Genomic DNA, 24,530 nt, shown 5'->3' with positions numbered 1-24,530 from the left:
CGGGCGAGGTGGCGGGCGCCTGTAGTCCCAGCTACTCGGGAGGCTGAGGCAGGAGAATGGCGTGAACCCGGGAGGCGAAGCTTGCAGTGAGCTGAGATCCGGCCACTGCACTCCAGCCTGGGCAACAGAGCCAGACCCTGTCTCAAAATAAATAAATAAATAAATAAATAAATAAATAAATAAATAAATAAATAAATAAATAAAAAAGTGAACTACCATTCCATGGAAGGTTCGTTACTAAGTAAAAATAAAATATGATATAAAATATCACATATCTGATATCAACTGCATAAAAAAAAACATGTAAAAATAAAATATACCAATAGGGATGCATACCAAGGTTATGAAACTATAAGAAAATAAGAAAACAATAATTATCATTCACAATACTGGCTCCATCAATATTTTGGATCACTGTGAAACTGTTTTATGTGTTTTGACCATATGTAATATTTTTAGTTTCTAGAGTGGAAACTCTATGAAGAAATGACTATCAGTGCACATGGAAATACCAGCAACAACCTGTTGAATATAATTTGTAAAAAGACAATATAGCCTATTAAAACAAAGTTGTATTACAATTAATTTTCTTTTTAAAAATGTTTTTATTATCTTTGTTTTGTTTAAGGACAGGTTCTTGTTCTGTCACCCACGCTATGGTGCAGGGGCATGATGACAGCTCACTGTAGCCTTGACTTCCCAGGCTCAAGTTATCTCTCCCTTCCTGAGTAGATGATAATATAGGCTCCTGCTGCCACACATGGTGAATTTCTTAATTTTTGTCGAGATGGGGTCTCTTTATGTTGCCCAGGCTGGTCTCAAACTCCTGGGCTGAAGCCATTCTCCCACCTCAGCATCCAAAAGCAATTACTTTTCTTGAAGTCCCAAAAAGTCTCAGAAAGGATATAAAATGATTATTATGCAAAAAGGACCCATGCAAAGATATCAATGGAAAAATATAATAAACGTAAAGATGTTATATGTCCTTAAACACACACTGATTGTCACTGTGATGTAATCTCTCTGAAATACATCTAGTATTTTATTATATTCCATGAAATGCACAAGCAGGTTTGTTTCTTCATTGAAATTAAGAAAAACTACTTCTAAACACTGAAATAGAAGACAATGACTAAGAATAGCCAGGATAAGCTGGGCGGGGTAGCTCACACCTGTAATCCCAGCACTTTGGGAGGCGGAGGTGGGCAGATCACCTGAGGTCAGGAGTTCAAGACCAGCCTGGCCAACATGGTGAAACCCCTCTCTACTAAAAATACAAAAATTAGCCGTGCATGGTAGCATGTGCCTGTAGTCCCAGCTACTCGTGAGGCTGAGGCAGGGAGAATCACTTGAACCCTAGAGGCAGAGGTTGCAGTGAGCCGAGATTGCACCACTGCACTCCAGCCTGGGTGACAGAGCAAGACTCTGCCTCGGAAAAAAAAAAAAAAAGAATAGCCAGCCAGGATGTTGTATAAAATATGACTAAGGGATGTTATGACATAAATGTTTGCATTTTCCCACTCCAAATCATACAGTGACACCCTAACCTGTAATATGATGGAATTAAGATGGCATCTCTGAGAAGTCATTAGAATTAGATTAGAGCATCAGAGTAGATCCCTCGTGAATGGGATTAGTTATCTTATGAGACACGGGATAGCCTGTTTCCTTTTTCTCTCTAACATGTGAAAAAATAAAAAATTAGCTGACCTGGCGCAGTGGCTCACGCATGTAATCCCAGCACTTTGGGAGCCTGAGGTGGGTGGATCACGAGGTCAGGAGTTTGAGACCAGCCTGGCCAAGATGGTGAAACCCTGTCTCTATTAAAAAATACAAAAAATTAGCCGGGCATGGTAGCAGGCACCTGTAATCCCAGCTACTCAGGAGACTGAAGCAGGAGAATTGCTTGAACCTGGGAGGCAGAGGTTGCAGTGAGCCGAGATCACACCACCGTACTATAGCCTGGGCGACAGAGCAAGATTCTGTCTCAAAAAAAAAAGCCATCTACAAACCAGGATGTAGGCTCTTACCAGGCACCAGATCTGTCAGTACCCTGAACATGGACTTCACAACTTCCAGAACTGTCAGAAATAAATGTTTATTTTATTTTATTTTATTTTTTGAGACAGAGTCTCACTCTGTCACCAGGATGGAGTGACGTGGCTTGATCTCGGCTTACTGAAACCTCTGCCTCCCAGGTTCAAGTGATCCTCCTACCTCAGCCTCCTGAGTAGCTGGGACTACAGGTGCGCACCTGCATGCCCAGCTTATTTTTTGTATTTTTAGTAGAGACGGGGTTTCACCATGTTAGCCAGGAGGTCTCGATCTCTTGACCTCGTGATCTGCCTGCCTCAGCCTCCAAAGTGCTGGGATTACAGGCGTGAGCCACCGCACCCGGCCTAGAAATCTTTATTCTTTAAGTCACCTGGTCTATGGGAATTTGATATAAAACCCCAAGATAACTAAGATAGACAGGCACTATCCCCAGAATGCATCACAGCTTTGAGATCTGTACTAACAAAGAGAACATGATATTAACAGAGAGATGGAAATACAGACCAATGGAGAGGGTCCGTGGGTATAAAAACACAGAATGAATAAGACCTAGAATTTGCAAGCACAACAGATTGACAACAGTAAAAAATAATATATTGTACATTTTGAAATAACTAAAAGAGCTGGGCATACTGGCTTATGCCTGTAATCCCAGCACTTTTGGAGGTGGAGGCAGGAGGATTACTTGAGCTCAGGAGTTTGAGACAAGCCTGAGCAACATGGTGAAACCCCGTCTCTATGAAAACTACAAAAATTAGCTGGGTGTGGTCACAGCTATTTGGGAAGCTGAGGCAGGAGGATCACTTGAACCTGGGAGGTGAAGGTTGCAGTGGTGTGGTTGGCTCACGCCTGTAATCCCAGCATTTTGGGAGGCTGAAGCAGGCAGATCACGAGGTCAAGAGATTGAGACCATCTTGGTCAACATGGTGAAACCCCATCTCTACTAAAAATACAAAAATTATCTGGGCGTGGTGGTGCGCACCTGTAGTCCCAGCTATTTGGGAGGCTGAGGCAAGAGATTCGCTTGAACCCAGGAGGCAGAGGTTGCAGTGAGCTGAGATCGCGCCACTGCACCACTCCAGCTTGTTCAGAGTGCGACTCTATCTCAAGAAAAAAAAAAAAACAAAAAAGACACAGCAACTGAGCAACATTCATGTTAAAATAGATACCAAGCCAGGCACAGTGGCTCACACCTGTAATCCCAGCACTTAGGGATGCCGGGGGGGGCGGATCACTTGAGGGCAGGAATTCAAGATCAGCCTAGCCAGCATGGCGAAACCCCTTCTCAACTAAAAAAAAAAAAAAAAAAAAATTAGCTGGGGGTGGTGGCAGTCACCAGCTACTTGGGAGGCTGAGGCACAAGAATCGCTTGGACCCAGGGAGGTGGAAGTTGCAGTGAGCCAAGATCATGCCACTGCACTCCAGCCTAGGCAACACAGTGAGACTCTGTCTAAAAAATAAATAAAGTAATATCAAAAGACAAAACAGACTCTTTGTGGGAATAAGACACGAAATCTGGGCAATATAGGAAGACCTCATCCCTACAAAAAATAATGAGCTAGGCAGAGTGGCATGCACCTGTGGTCCCAGCTACTCGGAAGGCTCAGGTTGGATGATTGCTTGAGCCCAGGAAGTCAAGGCTGCAGTGAACTGTGATCACACCAGTACACTCCAGCCTGGGTGACAGCAAGACTCTTTTTGAAAAAAAAAAAAAAGTCCTCCATCCTGCAAAGAAGAATAACTGATTTTTTTTCCAGTCGCCCAGGCTGGAGTGCACTGACGCGATCTCGGCTCACTGCAACCTCTGCCTCCCAGGTTCAACGGATTCTCCTGCCTCAGCCTCCCAAGTAGCAGGGACTACGGGCGTGTGCTACCATGCCTGGCTAATTTTTTGTATTTTTAGTAGAGACAGGGTTTCACCATGTTGGCCAGGATGGTCTCAATCTCCTGACCTGGTGAACTGCATGCCTCAGCCTCCCAAAGTGTTGGGATTACAGGCATGAGCCACCATGCCCGGCCAGAACTGATATTTTGGGTACTCTTTGTAATTCACCAATCTACCATATTTTCTTGTGGAAATTATTTCATTTTTCTCCAGTTATAATAGTAAACTTTCCCTATTTTTCTCCAGTAGCATTCCTAAAACTAGTCCCTATAATGCCATTGGAAATCACCCACAACAAAAGGATACACCTGAGAAATGTACTACACTGCCTATAGAGAAGAAAAAAACATATTAAGAAATGGAATATAAGACTAAATAGAGATTTTTTTTTTTTTTTTTGAGATGGAGACTTGCTGTATAGCACAGGCTGGAGTACAATGGCACGATGTCAGCTCACTGCAGCCTCTACCTCCCAGGTTCAAGGGATTCTCGTGCCTCAGTCTCCCAAGTAGCTGGGATTACAGGCATGTGCCACTACACCCAGCTAACTTTTGTATCTTTAGTAGAGACAGGGTTTCATCATGTTGGCCAGGTTGGTCTTGAACTCCTGACCTCAGGTGATCCACCTGCCTTGGCCTCCCAAAGTGCTGGGGTTACAGGCGTGAGCCACCGCATCCAGCCATCTTTTTTCTGAAATCTACCTCTTTCTGGCCTGTGTGTAAAATTTTCTTATTTTGCAAGCTCTAGTGAAAAATGCAATTTACAATTAACAAAAAACCTGAAGCTGCAATAAGTGAACAATTATTTACAAAAAGACAAACCCACAGAGGGGCAATGCTGACTAGAACACAGTGATGTTTGACTCAAGTGTCAGCACAGGCCATCTTATCACATGGGACATTTCTCTATGCTCCTCCTCACTGAAGTGCTGAATGACTATTTTCCAACAACACTGCACTGTGCCCCTGTGTGCCCCAAGTGCATTTCCTTTCTTTTCTCTCTCTCTTGAGACAGAGTCTCGCTCACTTGCCCAGGCTGGAGTGCAATGGTGTGATCTCGGCTCAGTGCAGAATCCACCTCCCAGGTCCAAGCAATTCTCGGGCCTCAGCCTCTGGAGTAGCTGGGACTACAGGTGTGTGCCACCACACCTGGCTAATTTCTTTTGTATTTCTAGTAGAGCCAAGGTTTCACCATATTGACCAGGCTGGTCTCAAACTCCTGGCCTCAAGTGATCTACCCACCTCAACCTCCCAAAGTGTTGGGATGATAGGCATGAGCCACTGCATCTGGCCAGTGCATTTTCACTTACCAGACTGAGGCAGGAGAATGGCATGAACCTGGGAGGTGGAGCCTGCAGTGGTGGAGATCATGCCACTACACTCCAGCCTGGGCGACAGAGCAAGACTCCGTCTCAAAAACAAAACAAAACAAAAACAAAAAACGGGCTGGGCACAGGGGCTCACACCTGTAATCCCAGCACTTTGGGAGGCCAAGGCTGGTGGATCACGAGGTCAGGAGATGAAGAGCATACTGGCTAATACAGTGAAACCCCGTTTCTACTAAAAGTACAAAAAATTAGCCAGGTATGGTGGCGGGCGCCTGTAGTCCCACCTACTGGGAGGCTGAGGCAGGAGAATGGCGTGAACCCAGGAGGCGGAGCTTGCAGCGAGCAGAGATCGTGCCACTGCACTCCAGCCTGGGCGACAGAGCGAGACTCCGTCTCCAAAAAAAAAAAAAAAAAAAAACAAAAAAAAAAAAAACAAAAAGAAATAGTTGATATTACGAATTGAAGAAGGAGAGTTGGTGTCTGGAAATTTTAGAAAGGAACTGAAATTTTAGTATTGTACGGCAAGCTGTCCAGAGGTAGGCCAGGGTCACAGGGTGGAGGGTTTGAGATCTCCCTTCCCATATATTTGGAAAATGCAGTCAACTGGGGAGTGTTGAAATTTTTGAATAAGAAGTAATTAAACTTAACTTCCTATAGTACTCTAAGATCTCGGAACCAAGCACATGGAAATCAAATTCAAATGCTATTCATATAAATTACTAACTTATGTGACAGTATGTGGCCTGAGAAAACAATAAGAAGTTACTAATTTATTGGGAAATGAAATGGGCTTAACCAGGTACAATTGGTTGAGTAACCTCTGATTATACAACCAAAAAATTTCCGCTATATGGTCTGTGAAAAACAGTAATTCAAAAATTTAAGCTGTTGGAACTCCAGATTATCTTGAACTTTAATGTGATTCTGGAATTGAGTCACCTGACAGACACTGGAAACAGCCAGCTGGAACCCTCCTACACCTGACTTCAGATTAACCTTCCGACAGGCCTCATTATATCCGCTTCCTTTAGGAGTTTACACACAGCCACTGATCCATCTTCACGTTAAAACAGACATCAGCTGACTGGAAAGGCAGACTCTCTGTGACAATAAGATACCAAATTACAAACAAGACCTAAGGCCACGCAAGGCAAGAGGTAAGTCAAATCTTAGAATTCATAAAATCTAAAGAAACAGGTCTTTTGTTTTGGCTGAGATGAAATCACATGACAGATACCAGACCCTCTTCACTGAAGCATTCCTTCCTACCTCCTGGAAATTTTAAACAAAGCTTCACACTCTCCACCAACGGCCACCTACAGAATCTGCCCTTCTAAGCCCCCTTCCACAGGTCCCGCCCTTTCTGCCAAAGGAACTCACACCTTCCAGGCATTGATGCATAATTTTCCCTGCAATTCCTGTCTCCCTGAAATGAATAAAAACAAACTGTCTTAAGCTGCCTCGGGACCACTTACCCCAGGCCTCCTGGGGTTGTGAGCCCTCTCCTATTTGGCTCAGAATAAATTTCTTTTAAGTTATTTTACACAGTTTGGCATTTTCCGTTAACAAATTACAAGCCGGGACTGGGTGTTTATCATTCAGGAATCTCAAAGGAACTCTTTAATTATTAATATATTTTTTAAAAACCCTATTCTGAGAAGCAAAACTCTTTAATTGTTAAAGTGTCTCAGTTTAATTTTTATGAGGAGAAAGGAGCTACTGGGGACCCCACAGCCCACCCTCCTCCTACACAAACCCCACACCCAAGGCAGGATCCCCCCATGACCCTCTCGTGGTCCCCGCACAATCTGGGGAGACGCGGGGCAGCGGGCGCGGAGCTGCCCAGAGAGGGCTCTGGGAACTGGGTGACAGTCGCCGCGCAGGTACGGGACGAGACGCCCGGGTCCCGGCTGCCGGCCCAGCCCTACCGTGGGGCCAAGGGGACCAAGGGCCGAGCTGTCCCAAGGGAATTCGGGTCCCAAACCCCAGAGTCGCCGCGGGGAGACCCGGGTCCCACCACAGCCGGTTCCGGCCGGTTCCAACCAGCTCCTTCCCAGTCTCGGGAATCTTGGCCTGCACGCTCACCATTTCTTGCCTTTCAGGTGACTCCCACGACCAGTGCGGGTCACAGCACAGGCGACAGAAGCTATGGCAGAGGCACCTGAACCCTCTGGGAGGGGAAAGCCAGGTTCCCAACCTCAGCCCGCCGCCTGGAGGAGAGAGCAAGGCCTTCGCCCTCCCAGATGGACAGTTGGCAGGGCCCCGCCCGGCGCCCCTGATTGGACGAGGCGCCGGGCCCCGCCCTCTCAGCAGTGAGTGACAGTAGAAGCCCTTGGTAACGGGGCTCTGAGAACCGGTTTGACAGGATCTAGCGATAGATTCTTTAAGCCAGACGTCGGTAACCTTTTTAGCACCAGAACCGGTTTCGTGGAAGACAGTTCTCCTACCGGGGCAGATAGTTTGGGATGAAACTTCCACCTCAGATCATCAGCCATTTGATCCTTGTAAGGCAAACCCAACCCAGATCCCTCGCATGCGCAGCTCACAATAGTTCGGGCTTCTATGACGCACTAATGCCTCTGCTGATCTGACAGGAAGCATAGCTCTGGCGATAATGCCCGCTGGCTCACCGCCAGCCGCTCACCTCCTGCTGTGCGGACTGGTTCTTACAGGCCATGGACCGGGGGTTGGGGACCCCCGCCATAGAGTACTGTTGAATAGAAACTAGCTTGTGCGGGGGAGTAGCTCGTACCTGTAACCCCACCACTTTGGGAAGTCAAGGCAGGCAGGGCAGATTGCTTGAGCCCAGGAACTTGAGACCAGCTTGGGTAACATAGCAAAACCCCACCTACAAAAAATACAAAAATCAGTCGGGGATGGTGGTGCATGTTTGTAGTCCCAGCTACTTGGACGGCTGAGATGACAGGATCGCCTGAGCCCAGAAAGGTCGAGGCCAAAGTGAGCTGTGATTTTAGCAGCCTAGGTGTCAGAGTGAGACCCTGTCTCCGAAGGAAAAAAAAAGGGAATTGCAATAGAGCCGGCTAAATGAAAGACCAGAGTTTTATTTTTATTCAGTTCTGCCTCCCTAAAAATTGGGAGGCTAGGTTTTGTTTTGCTTTGTTTTTGAGACGGAGTCTCGCTGTCGTCCATGCTGGACAGCAGTGGCGCAATCACGGTTCACTGCAACCTCCGCCTCCCGGGTTCAAGCGATTCTCCTGCCTCAGCATCCTGAGTAGCTGGGATTACAGGCGCGCCCCGCCACGCCCGGCTAATTTTTGTATTTTAGTAGAGACAGGGTTTCACCATGTTGGTCAGGCTGGTCTCAAACTCCTGACCTCATGATCTGCCCGCCTCGGCCTATGGAAGTGCTGGGATTACAGGCGTGAGCCACCGCACCCGACTGAGGGTGGGGTTTTTAAAGATAATTTGGTGAGCAGGAGGCTGGAAAATGGGGAATGCTGATTGGTCGCGAAAAGGATGTATAACAGGGAGTCTAAGCTGTCTTCTTGCACTGAGTCAGTTCTTGGCTAGGGACCACTGGAGCAAGTGAGCCAGTTTATTGGTCTGTGTGATGCCAGCTAATCCATCAGAATGAAGGGTCTCAGAAATACCTCAAACACCAATCTTAGGTCTTACAACAATATTATCCACAGGAGCAAGTAGCAAGGTTGGGAATCTTGTGTCCTCTGGCCGCATATTTCCTGAACCATAATTTCTAATCTTGTGGCTGATTTCTTAGTTTTACAAAGGCAATCTGGTTCCCAAGCAAGGAGATGATTTCTTTTGGGAAGCGGCAGTTACGACTTTTGCTTTAAAGCTAAACTAAACTCCTTCTAATATTAGTAAGACCTATATCCAGGAATGAACAAGGGTAGCTTGGAGGCTAAAGAAAAGGTGGAGTCGCTTAGATCTGATCTCTTTCACTGTCATTTTCACTGTTATAATTCTTGCAAAGGAGTTTTCAGATGTAGAGTCATAATTTTAGCTCCTGGCAACATTTATGTTGGAATTTATATACAGCAACTAAATCACTGGAACAGGATAATTGGTTGAGGATTTACTAACTGCTCCATCAGGTAGAAGTGGCACTCTTTTGATTTAACTGAAAGCACTATTTCTTGAGCCATGGAAACTGAGTATAGCAATGATATGTGATCTAAAGAATGTTCCCACTCTGCTTCTTCTCTCTAGTGAAGTCCTGCCAGGCACCTTACTACTTCCACTGCCACTTTTTCCTCCTCCAAATGTGGCTAAGCAATTAGTTCCCTTATGGAAGACTGTGCAAAGATGAAAACATGGCTAGGTTGATGGGGTCACTCTGAGACAAGGTAGACTTATGTTATACTTTTTGCAAAGGTGACTTCAGATATGCAATCATAATTTTAGCTGCTGGCAGCAATGGTGTTGGAATTCACATAGACACTAAATGACCGGAAAAGGACAATTCGTTGAAGGTTTACTAATTGTTCCCTCAAGTGGAAGTGCCATTCCCTATTGATTTAACTGACAGCATTATATCCTCAGCCATGGAAACTGAGTACAGCAATAATGTGATCTAAAGAACTTTCCACTCTGAGGGCCAGGTGCAGTGGCTCACGCCTGTAATCTCAACACTTTAGGAGGCCAAGGAAGGCAGATCACGTAAGGTAAGGAGTTAAAGACCAGCCTGGCCAACACAGCGAAACCCTATCTCTACTAAAATCACACAAATTAGCAGGGCATGGGCTGGGCGCAGTGGCTCACCCCTGTAATCGCAGCACTTTGCGAGGCTGAGGTGGGCGGATCATCTGAGGTTGGGAGTTCAAGACCAGCCTGACCAACATGGAGAAACTCTGTCTCTATTAAAAATACAAAATTAGTTGGGTATGCTGGTGCATGCCTGTAATCCCAGGTACTCAGGAGGCTGAGGCAGGAGAATTGCTTGAACCTAGGAAGCGTAGGTTGTGGTGAGCCGAGATTGTGCCATTGCACTCCAGCCTGGGCAACAAGAGCAAAACTCTGTCTCAAAAAAAAAAAAAAAAATTAGGCGGGTGTGGTGGTGCCCACCTGTAGTCCCAGCTACTCAGGAGGCCGAGGCATGAGAATCACCTGAACCTGGAAGGTGGAGGCTGCACTGAGCTGAGATCCCGCCACTGCACTCCAGCCTGGGTGACAGAGTGAGACTCTATCTTTAAAAAAAAAAACAAAAACAAAAACAAAAAACAAAAGGCTGAGTGCGGTGGCTCATGCCAGTAATCCCTGCACTTTGGGAGGCCGAGGCGGGCAGATTACCAGAGGTCAGGAGTTCAAGACCAGCCTGGCCAACATGGTGAAACCCCATCTCTACTTAAAATACAAAAAATTAGCTGGGCATGATGGTATGCACCTGTAATCCCTGCTACTTGGGAGACTGAGGCAGAAGAATCGCTTGAACCCGGGAGGCGGAGGTTGCAGTGAGCCGAGATCGCACCACTGCACTTCAGCCTGGGGTACAAGAGCGAGACATCGTCTCAAAAAAAAAAAAAAAATACCTTCTACTCTGCTTCTTCCCTCTGGTAATGTTCTGCCAGGTACATTGCTACTTCCACTGATACTTTTTCGTCCTCCAAAGGTAGCTAAGCAATTGTTATTTCCCTTATGGAAAACTGAATATAAATGGGAACATAGCTAGGCCAATGAGGTCACGCAGAGGCAAAGGAGACTTACGTTGTATAGCAAGTTTTCTTTTCAGTAGCTTAATTTTCACTTCTATTTGTTTAATTTTTTATTTTTTTGGAGACAGAGTCTCACCTGTCATCCAGATTGGAGTGTACTAGCGTGATCTCAGCTCACTGCAACCTCTACCTCCTGGATTCAAGCAATCCTCTCACCTCAGCCTCCTGCGTAGCTGGGACCACAGGCCCATGCCACCATGCCTGGCTAATTTTTGTATTAGTTTGTAGACACAAATTCTCACTATGTTGCCCAGGCTGGTCTTAAACTCCTGGGCTCCAGCGATCCGCCCACCTTGACCTCCCACACAGTGCTGGGATTGATTGCAGGTGTGAGCAACCATGCCTGGCTTTCATTTCTACTTTTTGATTGTTTTAAAATTTTATTCGTTTATTTATTTTTCTTTTTTCTTCTTCTTTTTTTTTTTTTTTTTGAGACGGAGTCTCGCTCTGTTGCCCAGGCTGGAGTGCAGTGGCGCGATCTCCACTCACTGCAAGCTCCGCCCCCTGGGTTCACGCCATTCTCCTGCCTCAGCCTCCTGAGTCGCTGGGACTACAGGTGCCCGCCACCTCGCCCAGCTAATTTTTTGTATTTTTTTTAGTAGAGACGTGGTTTCACAGTGTTAGCCAGGATGGTCTCGATCTCCTGACCTCATGATCTGCCCGTCTCGGCCTCCCAAAGTGCTGGGATTACAGGCGTGAGTTATTTTTCTTTATTTTTAGAGACAAGATCTTCCTACCTAGTCCAGGCTGGTGAACAATGCAGCATTAAACTCCCACACTAAAGTAATCCTCCTGACTCAGCTTCCTGACAAGCAGTGACCATAGACACATGACACCACACCTGGATGTTTTACAAAATTAATAGTGCCTAAATATGGCAAGGCACGGTGGCTCATGCCTCTAACCCCAGCACTCTGGGAGGCCAAGGCAGGTGTGATCACCTGAGGTCTGGAGTTCGAGACCAACCTGGCCAACATGGTGAAACCTCGTCTCTACTAAATATACAAAAATTAGCTGGGCATGGTGGCGGGCACCTGTAATCCTAGCTACTCAGGAGGCTGAGGCAGGAGAATCGCTTGAACCCAGAAGGCAGAAGTTGCAGTGAATCAAGATCACACCACTTCGCTCCAGCCTGGGCAAAAGAGCAAAACTCCGTCTTAAAAAAAAAAAAAAAATGGCCCGGCGCGGTGGCTCAAGCCTGTAATCCCAGCACTTTGGGAGGCCGAGACGGGCGGATCACGAGGTTAGGAGATCGAGACCATCCTGGCTAATACGGTGAAACCTCGTCTCTACTAAAAAATACAAAAAAACTAGCCGGGTGAGGTGGCGGGCGCCTGTAGTCCCAGCTACTCGGGAGGCTGAGGCAGGAGAATGGCGTAAACCCGGGCGGCGGAGCTTGCAGTGAGCTGAGATCTGGCCACTGCACTCCAGCCTGGGTGACAGAGCAAGACTCCGTCTCAAAAAAAAAAAAAAATTTGGCCGGGAGCGTGGCTCACGCCTGTAATCCTAGCACTTTGGGAGGCCGAGGCAGGTAGGTCACAAGGTCAGGAGTTCGAGACCAGTCTGGCCAACATAGTGAAACCCCGTCTCTACTAAAAGTACAAACAAATTAGCCAGGTGTGGTGGCGGGCGCCTATAATCTCAGCTACTTGGGAGGCTGAGGCAGGAGAATTGCTTCAACCCACGAGGCAGAGGTTGCAGTGAGATGAGATTGTGCCATTGCACTCCAGCCTGGGTGACAGAGCAAGACTCTGTCTCAAAAAAAAAAAAAAAAAAACCGGCCGGGAGTGGTGGATCATGCCTGTAATACCAGCACTTTGGGAGGCCGAGGCAGGCAGATCACAAGGTCAACAGATCAAGACCATCCCGGCCAACATGGTAAAACCCCGTCTCTACTAAAAATACAAAAATTAGCCAGGCGTGGTGGTGCGTGCCCGTAGTCCCAGCTACTCAGGAAGCTGAGGCAAGAGAATCCCTTGAACCAGGGAGGTAGAGGTTGCAGTGAGCCAAGATTGCGCCACTGCACTCCAGCCTGGTGACAGAGCAAGACTCCATCTCAAAAAAATAAAAATAAAACTATAAAATTCAGCCAGGCATGGTGGCACACGCCTGTAGTCCCAGCTACTCAGAAGGCTGAGGCAGGAGAATTGCTTGAACCCAGGAGGTGGATGTTGCAGTGAGCCAAGATCACACCACTGCACTCCAACCTGGGCGACAAGAGCGAGACTCTGTCTCAAAAAAAAGAAATAAATTCCACATACCAAACCAGTCCCAGGAATAAATATGCAATTTATTAAACAAGAAAACAATAATAGCCTAACACAATAGCCAAAAAAGTTAAAATTTCAGAAATAACTTGTTTTCCCATGAAAACTAGATAGCAGTCATGGTGGCGCATGCCTGTAAGTTCAGCACTTTGGGAGGCCAAGGCAGGACTGTTTGAACCCAGGAGTTCCAGAGTACCGTGGGCAACACAGGGAGACCAGGTCTCTACAAAAAATTAAGAAATTAGGTGGGTGTGGCCAGGCGCGGTGGTTCATGCCTGTAATCCCAGAACTTTGGGAGGCCAAGGCAGGTAGATCACAAGGCGAGTTCGAGACCAGCCTGGCCAATATAGTGAAACCCTATCTCTACTAAAAATGCAAAAGTAAACGGGCGTGGTGACGCATGCCTGTAATCCCAGCCGAGACCGTGCAACTGCACTCCAGCATGGGCAACAAAGTGAGGCTCCGTCTCAAAAAAAAAAAAAAATGAAATTAGATGGGTGTGGTGGCTCACACTTGTAGTCCCAGCTATTCGGGAGGCTGAGATGGGAGGATCCCATGGGCCTGGGAGATGCAGGCTGCAGTGAGCAGTGACCAAGCCACTGCACTCCAGCCTAAGTGACAGATGGAGACTGTCTCAAACAAAACAAACCAGGCAAAAAAGCTAAGGGTAGCACTTTTAATTTGTCCCTAAATCGTCATTCAAAGTCTTGGGCCCCCACTAAAGGAATTCCCTGGTACTTAGACACTAGATAAAGCAGAAGTGAAGACTGTACTCTAATTATCCTCCATTGTTTTAGGTTTCTTCCTGAAGGACTTGAAGTCACTTCCTCTACCCAGGTAACGTTTTTCTGCTGACCCCCAAATTTTACACAAAGTTGTTCTTCCCTAACCAATTGCAAATCAGGAAATCTTTAAATCTACCTATGACCTGTAAGCCCCAGCTTTAAAATATCCCACCCTTTCAAGCATAAACCAATGAGTAATATCCATGTATTCGTTATTTTGCCTATAGCATCTACATTCCTAAAACTTACCCCTGCTTCTAAAAATCCCTGCCTGCAATCCAGTTGGGGAGGTCAGGATTTAAGACTATATCTGTGTGGTCCTCCTTGATTGGAACCCTGCAATAAAAGGCTTTTTCCACATGACTTCAAACCCCAGTGTAAATGCCTGGCTTTCCAGGGCAAGGCAACTGGATCACAATTCTGTCCTCCACCCCCAGGGCTCTGGTCGCGGCTGGAAATAGACAGGCTTTCTCCCACATCTTTCTCAGTTTCATGTAGGAAATAAGTAGTTTCCTTTTTTAAAATCAAAACTGTTTTCTCCTCAGGATATATACCTTCACAGACAGCATAAAGTTAACTTTTCAGAATATGTTTATCAGCCAGGTCGAGTGGCTCACAGCTGTAATCCTAGCACTTTTGGATACTAAGGTGGGAGGACCGCTCACGGCTAGGTGTTCACAACCAGCCTGAGCAATGGAATGAGAACCTGTCTCTATGAAAGGAATAAAAAATGAGCTAAGAATGGTGGTACCTGTCTGTAGTCATAGCTCCTCAGAAGGCTAAGGCAGGAGGATAATTTGAGCCTAAGAGTTCAAGGCTACAGGGAACTATGATTGTACCACTGCACTTCAACCTGGGTGACAAAGGGATACCATCTCCCAAAACACACACACACACACACACACACACAGACAAATACATATATAAATGTATGTATGTATATAAATATCCTATATATTTTACTTATGCATTTTAAATAGTTATGCTAAAATATATATGCATATTTATATATAAAATATATATGCATATATATATATATAAAATGTAAATATGTATATTTCACTTTATTTACTTATTTTTTGAGACTCTTGTTGCCCAGGCTGGAGTGCAATGGCACAATCTCAGCTCACCGCAACCTCCGCCTCCCAGGTTGAAGTGATTCTCCTGCCTCAGCCTCCCAAGCAGCTGGGATTACAGGCACCTGCCATGCCTGGCTAATTTTGTATTTTTAGTAGAGAGGGGTTTCTCCATGTTGGTCAGGCTGGTCTTGAACTCCTAACCTCAGGTGATCTGCCCACCTCCGCCTCCCAAAGTGCTGGGATTACAGGCGTGAGTCACTGTGCCTGGCGTATTTTATTTTATTATGTAATAAAGTCTCACCATGTTGCCCAAGCTGGTCTTGACCTCTTCAGCTTAAGCCATCTTCCTGCCTTGGCTTCCCAAAATGCTGAGATTACAGGTGTCTCTGCAGTGAGTCCTTCCATGCATTTGAAGTTCTGAGTCCCATCTAAGGACTTTACCATATTGTTTATATCCACAGTTTCTAGCCAGCGTGAGTCCTCACATGCTTACGAAGGGCTGAGGCAGATCTAAAGGCTTTCCCACATTGCTTACACTCATAGGGTTTCTCTCCAGTGTGAATCTTTTCATGATAGAGAAAAGAGTTGGAAGAAATGAAGGCTTTTCCACATTGTTTACATTTATAAGGTTTCTCTCCAGTGTGAGTCCTTTTATGATAGCGAATGGAACTGGAAGAAATGAAGGCTTTTCCACATTGCTTACACTCATAGGGTTTCTCTCCTGTGTGAGTCCTTTCATGCATTTTAAGTTGTGAGGCAACTCTAAAGGTTTTCCCACATTGCTTACATCCATAGGGTTTCTCTCCTGTGTGAGTTCGTATGTGCTTTTGAAGGATTGAGGCAGATCGGAAAGCTTTCCCACATTGCTCACACTCATAGGGTTTCTCTCCAGTGTGAGTCCTTTCATGATAGTGAAAGGAGTTAGAAGAAGTGAAGGTTTTCCCACATCGTTTACATTCAAAGGGTTTCTCTCCAGTGTGTGTCCTTTCATGGATTCGAAGATCCTTGACAAAACTGAAGGCTTTCTCACATTTCTTACATTCATAAGGTTTCTCTCCAGTGTGAGTCTTTTCATGATAGCGAAAGGAAGTGGAAGAAATAAAGCCCTTACCACACAGCTTACACTCATAGGGTTTCTCTCCAGTGTGTTTTCTTTCATGTACTCGCAGGTACTTGACAGATCTGAAGGCTTTCCTACATTGTGTACACTCATAGGGTTTCTCTCCACTGTGAGTCCTTTCATGATATTGAAAGGAACTGGGACAATTGAAAGCTTTACCACATTGTGTGCATTTATAGCGTTTCTCTCCAGTGTGACTTTTCTCGTGTCTTTTTAACGAACTGGAAGAAAAAAAGGCTTTCCCACATATGTTACAGTTATGAGGTCTCTCTCCAGTGTGCATTCTCATGTGTGTTTGAAAGCTTATAAGATAAGATAATGCTTTCCCACACTGCTTACATTCATAGGGTTTTTTTGTAGAGTGGATTCTTTCATGTCTATGAACAGAACTGGGAAACCTGAATGCTTTCCCACATTCCTTACATTCATAAGGCTTTTCCCCAGTGTGAGTTCTTCCATGTATTGAAAGGCTACTGGAATAACTAAAGGCTCTCAGGTGCCTATGAAGAGATGAAAGACCCATGCCGATTTCTCCACACACACTGCTTTCATATGACTTTTCTCCAGGAGTTTTCTTCTTCAGTGTGTTATCTGGAACCTGTGTCAAAACTTCTCTATGCTGATGACTTTCTTTACTTTCAGAGAATCTCTCTTTTATAAGTCTTCTGTGAACAATGAAAAGCACATTATAATGGGTTTATCACTAATTTTAATTCATTTTTGCAAGTATTGCACTTGCATTTTTAACAGTGCCCAGTTAGCCAGGCACGGTGGCTCACGCCTGTAATCCCAGCACTTTGGGAGGCCGAGGCGGGCGGATCACTGGAGGTTGGGAGTTCGAGACCACCCTGACCAACATGGAGAAACCCCGTCTCTACTAAAAATTAAAAATACAAAATCAGCCGGCGCAGTGGCTCAAGCCCGTAATCCCAGAACTTTGGGAGGCCAAGACGGGTGGATCACGAGGTCAGGAGATTGAGACCATCCTGGCTAACACGGTGAAACCCCGTCTCTACTAAAAAATACAAAAAACTAGCCGGGCGAGGTGGCGGGCGCCTGTAGTCCCAGCTACTAGGGAGGCTGAGGCAGGAGAATGGCGTGAACCTGGGAGGCGGAGCTTGCAGTGAGCTGAGATCCAGCCACTGCACTCCAGCCTGTGCGACAGAACGAGACTCCGTCTCAAAAAAAAAAAAAAAAAAAAAATACAAAATCAGCCGGGTGTGGTGGCACATGCCTGTAATCCCAGCTGCTCGGGAGGCTGAGGCAGGAGAATTGCTTGAACCCAGGAGGCCGAGGTTGCGGTGAGCCGGAGATCGCGCCATTGCACTCCAGCTGGGGCAACAAGAGCGAAACTCCGTCTCAAAAAAAAAAAAAAAATACTGTGCCCAGCGAAGTATAGGCTTTCTGTCCTGTCTGAACATGAATGGAGCACATGTTATAAAAGATGGCCCAGCCATATCTCTTATCAAAAAAGATAATATTGATACAGGAATTTTAAATGCTTTTTTTTTATTATTATTTTTTTGAGACTGGGTCTCACTCTGTTGCCAGGCTGGAGTGCAGTGGCGCGATGTCCGCTCACTGCAACCTCTGCCTCCCAGGTTCAAGTGATCCTCCTGCCTCAGCCTCCCAAGAGACTACAGGCACACACCACCATGCCCAGCTAATTTTTTGTATTTTTAGTAGAGACGGGGTTTCATCATGATGGCCAGGATGGTCTTGATCTCTTGACCTCGTGATCCACCTACCTCAGCCTTCCAAAGTGCTGGGATTACAGGTGTCAGCCACCATGTCCAGCTTTTAAATGCTATTTTAAAGTAAACTATTTTATAAATACTGTCTTTGTCTGTCTGTTTTTGAGTCAGGGTCTCACCCTGTGGCCCAGGCTGCCCTCCAGTGATGCCACCATGAATCAGTGCAACTTCAAACTCCCAGGTGCAAGTGATCTTCCATCCTGACCTCCAAAAGGGCTGGATTATACATATAAGCCATGTCACACTTTATATGTTTCTAGGGAAGCTTTTCTAAGAATAAATACGTTGGAACTAGGTTTATTTCTTACGCTTGCTTCTTTTTAACATTTTCTTCCATTCTAAGATAATCTACAGAGACATTATTTTCTCTTGTAAGTGCCAGTTACCTTAGATTTCTCCTAGGATTTTGGTGCTCATCTTCAATGTGCTGGTTGTTCCAGTTTTTTCCTAAAATGCGAACCCAGAAAAAGTCCTGAATTAGTATAAAATTATAAAAAAAAGTTACTTGATTCTATGTCCATGGCTCATTGCACCTGTGCCTCATTTATTCAAAGTATTCCCTGACCATATTCCAAATCACTCAACAGCACTGATGAGCTAGAAACACCTGTTCTTTAATTCACTGAGGGAGTAATACTGTCATTCTTACCTATGGAGGCCAGGCTCCTCAAGGTTTCCTGCATCACTTCCCTGTAGAGATTTTTCTGGGAAGGATCCAGCAAAGCCCACTCCTCCTGGGTGAAGTTCACAGCCACATCCTCAAAGGCCACCGAATCCTGAAATACCCCACATGTAGACAGGAGGATGAATGAGGCACGGGGTTCCTACACCCTGTTCCTAGGAAGTTCTCAGGATGCTACGGTGTGTGGACTCCAAACATTTATTCCATGACTTGGTCATCAGACCCCTTACTCTCCGTCTACACTCACTTTCTTACAGAAAACAATTTTGATGCTAGAATTGAACTCTGGATGGGTAAAGCAGCAGCAGAATAGGAAAATGTGTGTTTCTGGTGAGTCCAGGGAGAAAGGCGTGCTGCCTGGACTGCCCTTAATGTCTGAAGTGTGGATCTGCAGCACCTGTCATAACAAACTCCTTTGAATTCATGAGCAAAACAAAGTTAACATTAGCAGCCCTAAGGCTGCATATTCTTGAAAATGCCTGTTCACAAAGTTTAACCTTTGTGATGACTAGAAAGTGGGTTTTGTTCTGATTCCAGTAGCAGAAGCCAAAAAAAAAAAAAAAAAAAAAAAAAAAGGATTTTGCAAGGGGCTTTATTAATCTAACTGATAACAGAGTCTGGCCCGGCATGGTGGCTCACACCTATAAATCCCAGTACCTTGGGAGGCAAAGGTGGGCCGATCACCTGAGGTCAGGAGTTTGAGACCAACCTGGCCAACATGGCAAAACCCCATCTCTACTAAAAATAATAAAATTAGCCAGGTATAGTGATGGGCTCTTGTAATTCCAGCTACTTGGGAGGCTGAAGCAGGAGAATCACTTGAACCCAGGAGGCAGAGGTTGCAGTGAGCCAAAAACATGCCACCGCATTCCAGCCTGGGTGACAGAGCCAACTCTGTCGGTTAAAAAAAAAAAATTGTAATTGATAAGACAGTCATAACTAAAACAAAAACTCATGAACAGAAACCTTTCTAGGAAACTGTACGTGAATAGAAAAACCTAAACTGGGCTTGGCACGGTGGCTCATGCCTGTAATTCCAGCACTTTGGGAGGTCAAGACAGGTGGATCACCTGAGGTCAGGAGTTCAAGACCAGCCTGATCAATATGGTGAAAGCCCGTCTCTACTAATAGATAATCCCAAGTGTTGGTAAACCACAAAAATAAAGACACACACACATGAAAGGCTAGATGGTTGATCCGTACATACACTCTACTGGCATTATCTTTTACATTGGAATTTATCCATAATCTACAACCCAGTGACTTTTCCCCCAATATGTGAGAAATTTATGTTGCATTTTCATATGGCAAAAAAAAAAAAAAAAAAAAAACCAACCATGACATTGTCACCAAGGTCAAAAACTAAACTGTAAACCCAAAACCCATTAAATAGTGAAATGCATAAGGAAACTGGGCGACCCATGACTCAACACAGTGGCATGTTTGCAACAGAATGAGGCAAAAAGTCAGAAACAAACCCTTTTGGTATATATGACATGAAAGGTACATTAATTGCAACACCAAGTTACTGGAAACTCCAAACAGCCAAAATTCTACTTTGTGATAATAGAAAATGTGGCAAGCCTGGCGAGGTGGCTCACGCCTGTAATCCCAGCACTTTAGGAGGTGGACGTGGGTGGATAATCTGAGGTCAGGAGTTCGAGACCAGCCTGGCCAACCTAGTGAAACCCCGTCTCTACTAAAAATACAAAAATCAGCTGGGCTTGGTGGTGGGCGCTTGTGATCCCAGCTACGTGGGAGGCCTAGGCAGGAGAATCACTTGAACCTGTGAGGTGGAGATTGCAGTGAGCCAAGATCACACACTGCACTCTAGCCTGGGCGACAGAGCAAGACTCTGTCTCAAAAAAAAAGGCTGGGCACATTGGCTCAGCACTTTGGGAGGCTGAGGTGGGTGGATCACAAAGCACAAAGTCAGGAGTTTGAGACCAGCCTGGCCAATATGGTGAAACCCCGTCTCCACTAAAAATACAAAAAGTAGCTGGGCGTGGTGGCAGGCACCTGCAGCCCAGCTACTTAGGAAGTTGAGGCAGGAGAATCGCTTGAACCCAGGAGGCAGACATTGCCGTGAGCCGAAATCATGCCACTGCACTCCAGCCTGGGTGACAGGGAGCTCCATCTCAAAAAAGGAAAGAAAGAAAGAGAAAGAAAGAAGAAAGAAAGAAAGAAAGAAAAAGAAAGAAAGAAAGAAGAAAGAAAAGAAAAAGAACAAAAAAGATAATGCAGCTACAAAGAATAACAAAAAGAAGGCTGGGTGAGGTGGCTCATGTGTGTAATTCCAGCACTTTGGGAGATGGATCACCTAAGGTCAGGAGTTCAAGAACAGCCCAGCCAAAGTGGTAAAACCCCATCTCAACTAAAAATACAAAAATTAGCCAGGCGTGGTGGCAGGTGTCTGTAATCCCAGCTACTTGGGAGGCTGAGGAAGGAGAATCGCTTGGACCTGGTAGAAGTTGTAGTGAGCAGAGATGGTGCCACTGCACTCCAGCCTGAGCGACAGAGCGAGACTCCCTCTCAAAAAAAAAAGAAAAGAAAGAAAAAAATAATAACAGGCCGGGCACAGTGGTTCACGCCTGTAATCCCAGCACTTTGGGAAGCCAAGGCAGTTGGAGCATGAGGTAAGGAGTTCAAGACCAGGTTGGCTAACCTAGTGAAACCCCGTCTCTACTAAAAATACAAAAATTAGCCAGGCGTGGTGGCACATGCCTGTAATCCCAGCTACTCGGGAGGCTGAGGCAGGAGAATCGCTTGAACCCGGGAGGTGGAGGTTGCAGTGAGCTGAGATCACGCCATTGCACCCCAGGTTGGGCAACAAGAGCGAAACTCTGACTCAAAAAAAAAAAAAAAAAAAGGAAAAAAAGAATAACCAAAAGAATCAAAACTTTGACCACCTTTGTGTGTCATAGTTAAGTGACATCAAAGAAACAGGCCAGAACTGCCCAAGGACTATTCATTTTCCTGGGTGGTGTTCCTGAGTATTTATATTCTTACTGACATGGCATCCAATTTTAAAACATTCAATTTTGGCCAAGTGCGGTGGCTCATGCCTGTAATCCCAGCACTGTGGGAGGCCAAAGCAGGCAGATCACCTGCAATCAGGAGTTTGAGACCAGCCTGGACAACATGGTGAAACCCTGTCTCTACTAAAAATACAAAAATTAGGCCGGGCGCGGTGGCTCAAGCCTGTAATCCCAGCACTTTGGGAGGCCGAGACGGGTGGATCACGAGGTCAGGAGATCGAGACCATCCTGGCTAATATGGTGAAACCCCGTCTCTACTAAAAAGTACAAAAATCTAGCCGGGCGAGGTGGCGGGCGCCTGTAGTCCCAGCTACTCTGGAGGCTGAGGCAGGAGAATGACAGAAATGCGGGAGGCGGAGCTTGCAGTGAGCTGAGATCCGGCCACTGCACTCCAGCCTGGGCGACAGAGCGAGACTCCGTCTCAAAAAAAAAAAAAAAAAATACAAAAATTAGCCAGGTATGGTGGCATGCATCTGGAGTCCCAGCTACTTGGGAGGCGGAAGCAGGAGAATCGCTTGAACCCGGGAGGCAGAGGTTGCAGTGAGCCGAGATTGGGCCACTGCACTCCATCCTGGGCAACAGAAAGAGACTGTGTCTCAAAAATAAATAAATAAATAAGCAATTAAACTGAACTGGCTATAGAACACTAAGACCCTCCACAAGCATACTGAAGTCAAATTCAAATCCAATTCACATAAATTTCTAATCTGTGGCCTGAGGAAACAATATCACTAAAGATTAATTTATAGGGAAATGAAATTTAGGGTTAACCAGGCAATTAATCTCTGATTACATAACTAAAAGTTTCACCTGTACAGACTGTGAAAATAGGTGATTCAAACATTTAAGTTGCTGGAACTCTAAATTATCTTGAGGTTTAAAGGAATGCGATTCTGGGGTTGAGACACCTGACAGGCACTGGTAACAGAGCCAGCCGGGGAAGGGTCCATTCCCTGATTACAGATGAGCTTGCTTTCTTACCTATATTGTTTTGTAGCATATTTTAAATGACTGAAGCAAGTCATGAAAGACCCATTCCCTCTTAAGGATTGATTTCATTATAGACTAATTTCCCTCTTTACTTTTCTCACACAAAGACTTCATGGCTATCACATCTTCTGAAGCTGGAAATGTTAAATTCACTTTTTTAAATACGAAAAGAAATGAAAACCTCTTGCAAAGAAAATTTTTAAAGGCCTGGGGCGGGCACTGTGGCCTGTAATCTGATACAGGAGAATGAATCCCTTGAACCCGGGAGGCAGAGGTTGCAGTGAGCGGGAGATTGTGCCATTGCATTCCAGCCTGGGGCGACAGAGCGAGACTCTGTCTCAAAAAAATAAAATCTGGTAAAACAAAAAAACAGGTCTTTTGGGGAAGGGAGCAGGGACTGGGATGGAATCACGTGGCAGAGACCAGCCTGGCCAATATCATGAAACTCCGTCTCTACTAAAAATACAAAAATTGGCCTGGCGCAGTGACTCACGCCTGTAATCCCAGTACCTTGGGAGACCCAGGTGGGCGGATCACAAGGTCACGAGGAGTTCGAGACCAGCCTGGCCAATATGGTGAAACCCGTCTCTACTAAAAATACAAAAATTAGCTGGGCGTGGTGGCGGGCGCCTGTAGTCCCAGCTACTCGGGAGGCTGAGGCAGGAGAATCGCTTGAACTAGGGAGGCGGAGGTTGCAGTGAGCCGAGATGGCGCCACTGCACTTCAGCCTGGGGCGACAGAGCCAGACTCCGTCTCAAAAAAATAAAATAAAATAAAATATGGTAAACAAGAACAGGTCTTCCGGGGAAGGGAGCAGGGACTAGGATGGAATCACGTGGCAGATAACAGCTCTCCTTCCTACAGCCTCCAAATTTTAGACAAAGCTTCACACACTCTCAACCCACCGCCACCTACAGAATCCTTCCACCACCTGTGCCTTCTAACCCCGCTTCCATGTGTCCCGCCTTTCGGCCAAAGGAACTTACACCTTCCCGGCACTGATTCATCATTCTCCTGCAATTCCTGTTTCCCTGAAATGAATAAAACCAAACTGTCATGAGCTGCCTCGGGACCGCTTACTCCGGGCTTGGTGGGGTTGTGTTTTCCTCAGCCGAGGTCTCTCCTATTCGACTCAGAATAAACTTATTCTACACGGTTTGGGTTTTTCCGTTACCATACCACAAGCCAGGACTGGGAGTTTCTCATTCATTAATCGCTGTTTGCTAAAATAATCTCTCATTTCTTAACAGTGCCTCCGTTTAATTTTTAACTGGAGAAAAAAAGGAACTGGGGACCCCACAGGCCACTGCTCCTCCCACACGAACCCCACACCCGAGGCGGGATCCCCCCACGACCCTTCCGTGGTCCCTGAACCACGGGAGACGCGGGGCTGCGGGCGCAGAGCTGCTCAGAGAGGGGGCCGAGGCCGGGGCTGGGACCGCAGTCGCCGCGCAGGGACCTGACAGGACGCCCGGGGTCCCGGCTGCCGGCCCAGCCCCACCCAGCGGCCGAGGGGATGGAGGACCGAGCTGCACCAGGGAGACAGTGTCTGGACCCCAGAGTGGCTGCAGGGAGGCCCGGGCCCCGCCACAGCGGGATCCTCTAGGTTCCACCCAGCCCCTCCTTTCGCCTTGGGACCCCCCAGCCCAGCGTGCTCACCATTTTCGGGCTTCGAGGTATCCCGGCGTCCTCTCTAAACGTCCCACGAACAGTGCAGCTCACCCTGCAGTCGACAGAGCAACAGCAGCTACGGCGGAAGTAACTGGTCCCTCTCGGAGCAGGAAAGACCCAGACCTGAGCTGGCGCGAACAGCTCTCGGAGTGAGGAGAGCGGGAATGCAATCTCCCCTTCCCTG

At 46.3% G+C, this 24,530-nt stretch overlaps 2 protein-coding genes across 2 annotated transcripts; one reads left to right on the top strand and one right to left on the bottom strand.

Annotated features, from left to right (window-relative positions):
- The first annotated feature begins 222 nt into the window (after positions 1-222).
- LOC116418564 lies at positions 223-14,907 on the top strand. The gene is made up of 3 exons (XM_031934723.1): positions 223-229; positions 6,977-7,579; positions 14,025-14,907. Exons 1-3 carry the CDS (start codon positions 223-225, stop codon positions 14,066-14,068), a joined length of 654 nt encoding a protein of 217 aa, XP_031790583.1. The 3' UTR covers positions 14,069-14,907.
- Positions 14,908-15,363: 456 nt separating this feature from the next.
- Positions 15,364-24,530, bottom strand: LOC111523790 (zinc finger protein 878). The gene is made up of 5 exons (XM_023188653.3): positions 24,335-24,530; positions 23,662-23,706; positions 18,615-18,741; positions 18,352-18,412; positions 15,364-16,876 (listed from the first exon to the last, which is right to left on the bottom strand). The coding sequence occupies exons 1-5, from the start codon at positions 24,335-24,337 to the stop codon at positions 15,556-15,558; spliced, it is 1,557 nt and encodes a 518-aa protein (XP_023044421.2). The 5' UTR covers positions 24,338-24,530; the 3' UTR covers positions 15,364-15,555.

This window comes from Piliocolobus tephrosceles, chromosome 21 (genome assembly GCF_002776525.5).
Source record: "Piliocolobus tephrosceles isolate RC106 chromosome 21, ASM277652v3, whole genome shotgun sequence".
Taxonomy (NCBI): domain Eukaryota; kingdom Metazoa; phylum Chordata; class Mammalia; order Primates; family Cercopithecidae; genus Piliocolobus; species Piliocolobus tephrosceles.
The sequence above is the reverse complement of the archived record's forward strand: the minus strand, read 5'-3'. Positions and strand labels throughout refer to the sequence as shown.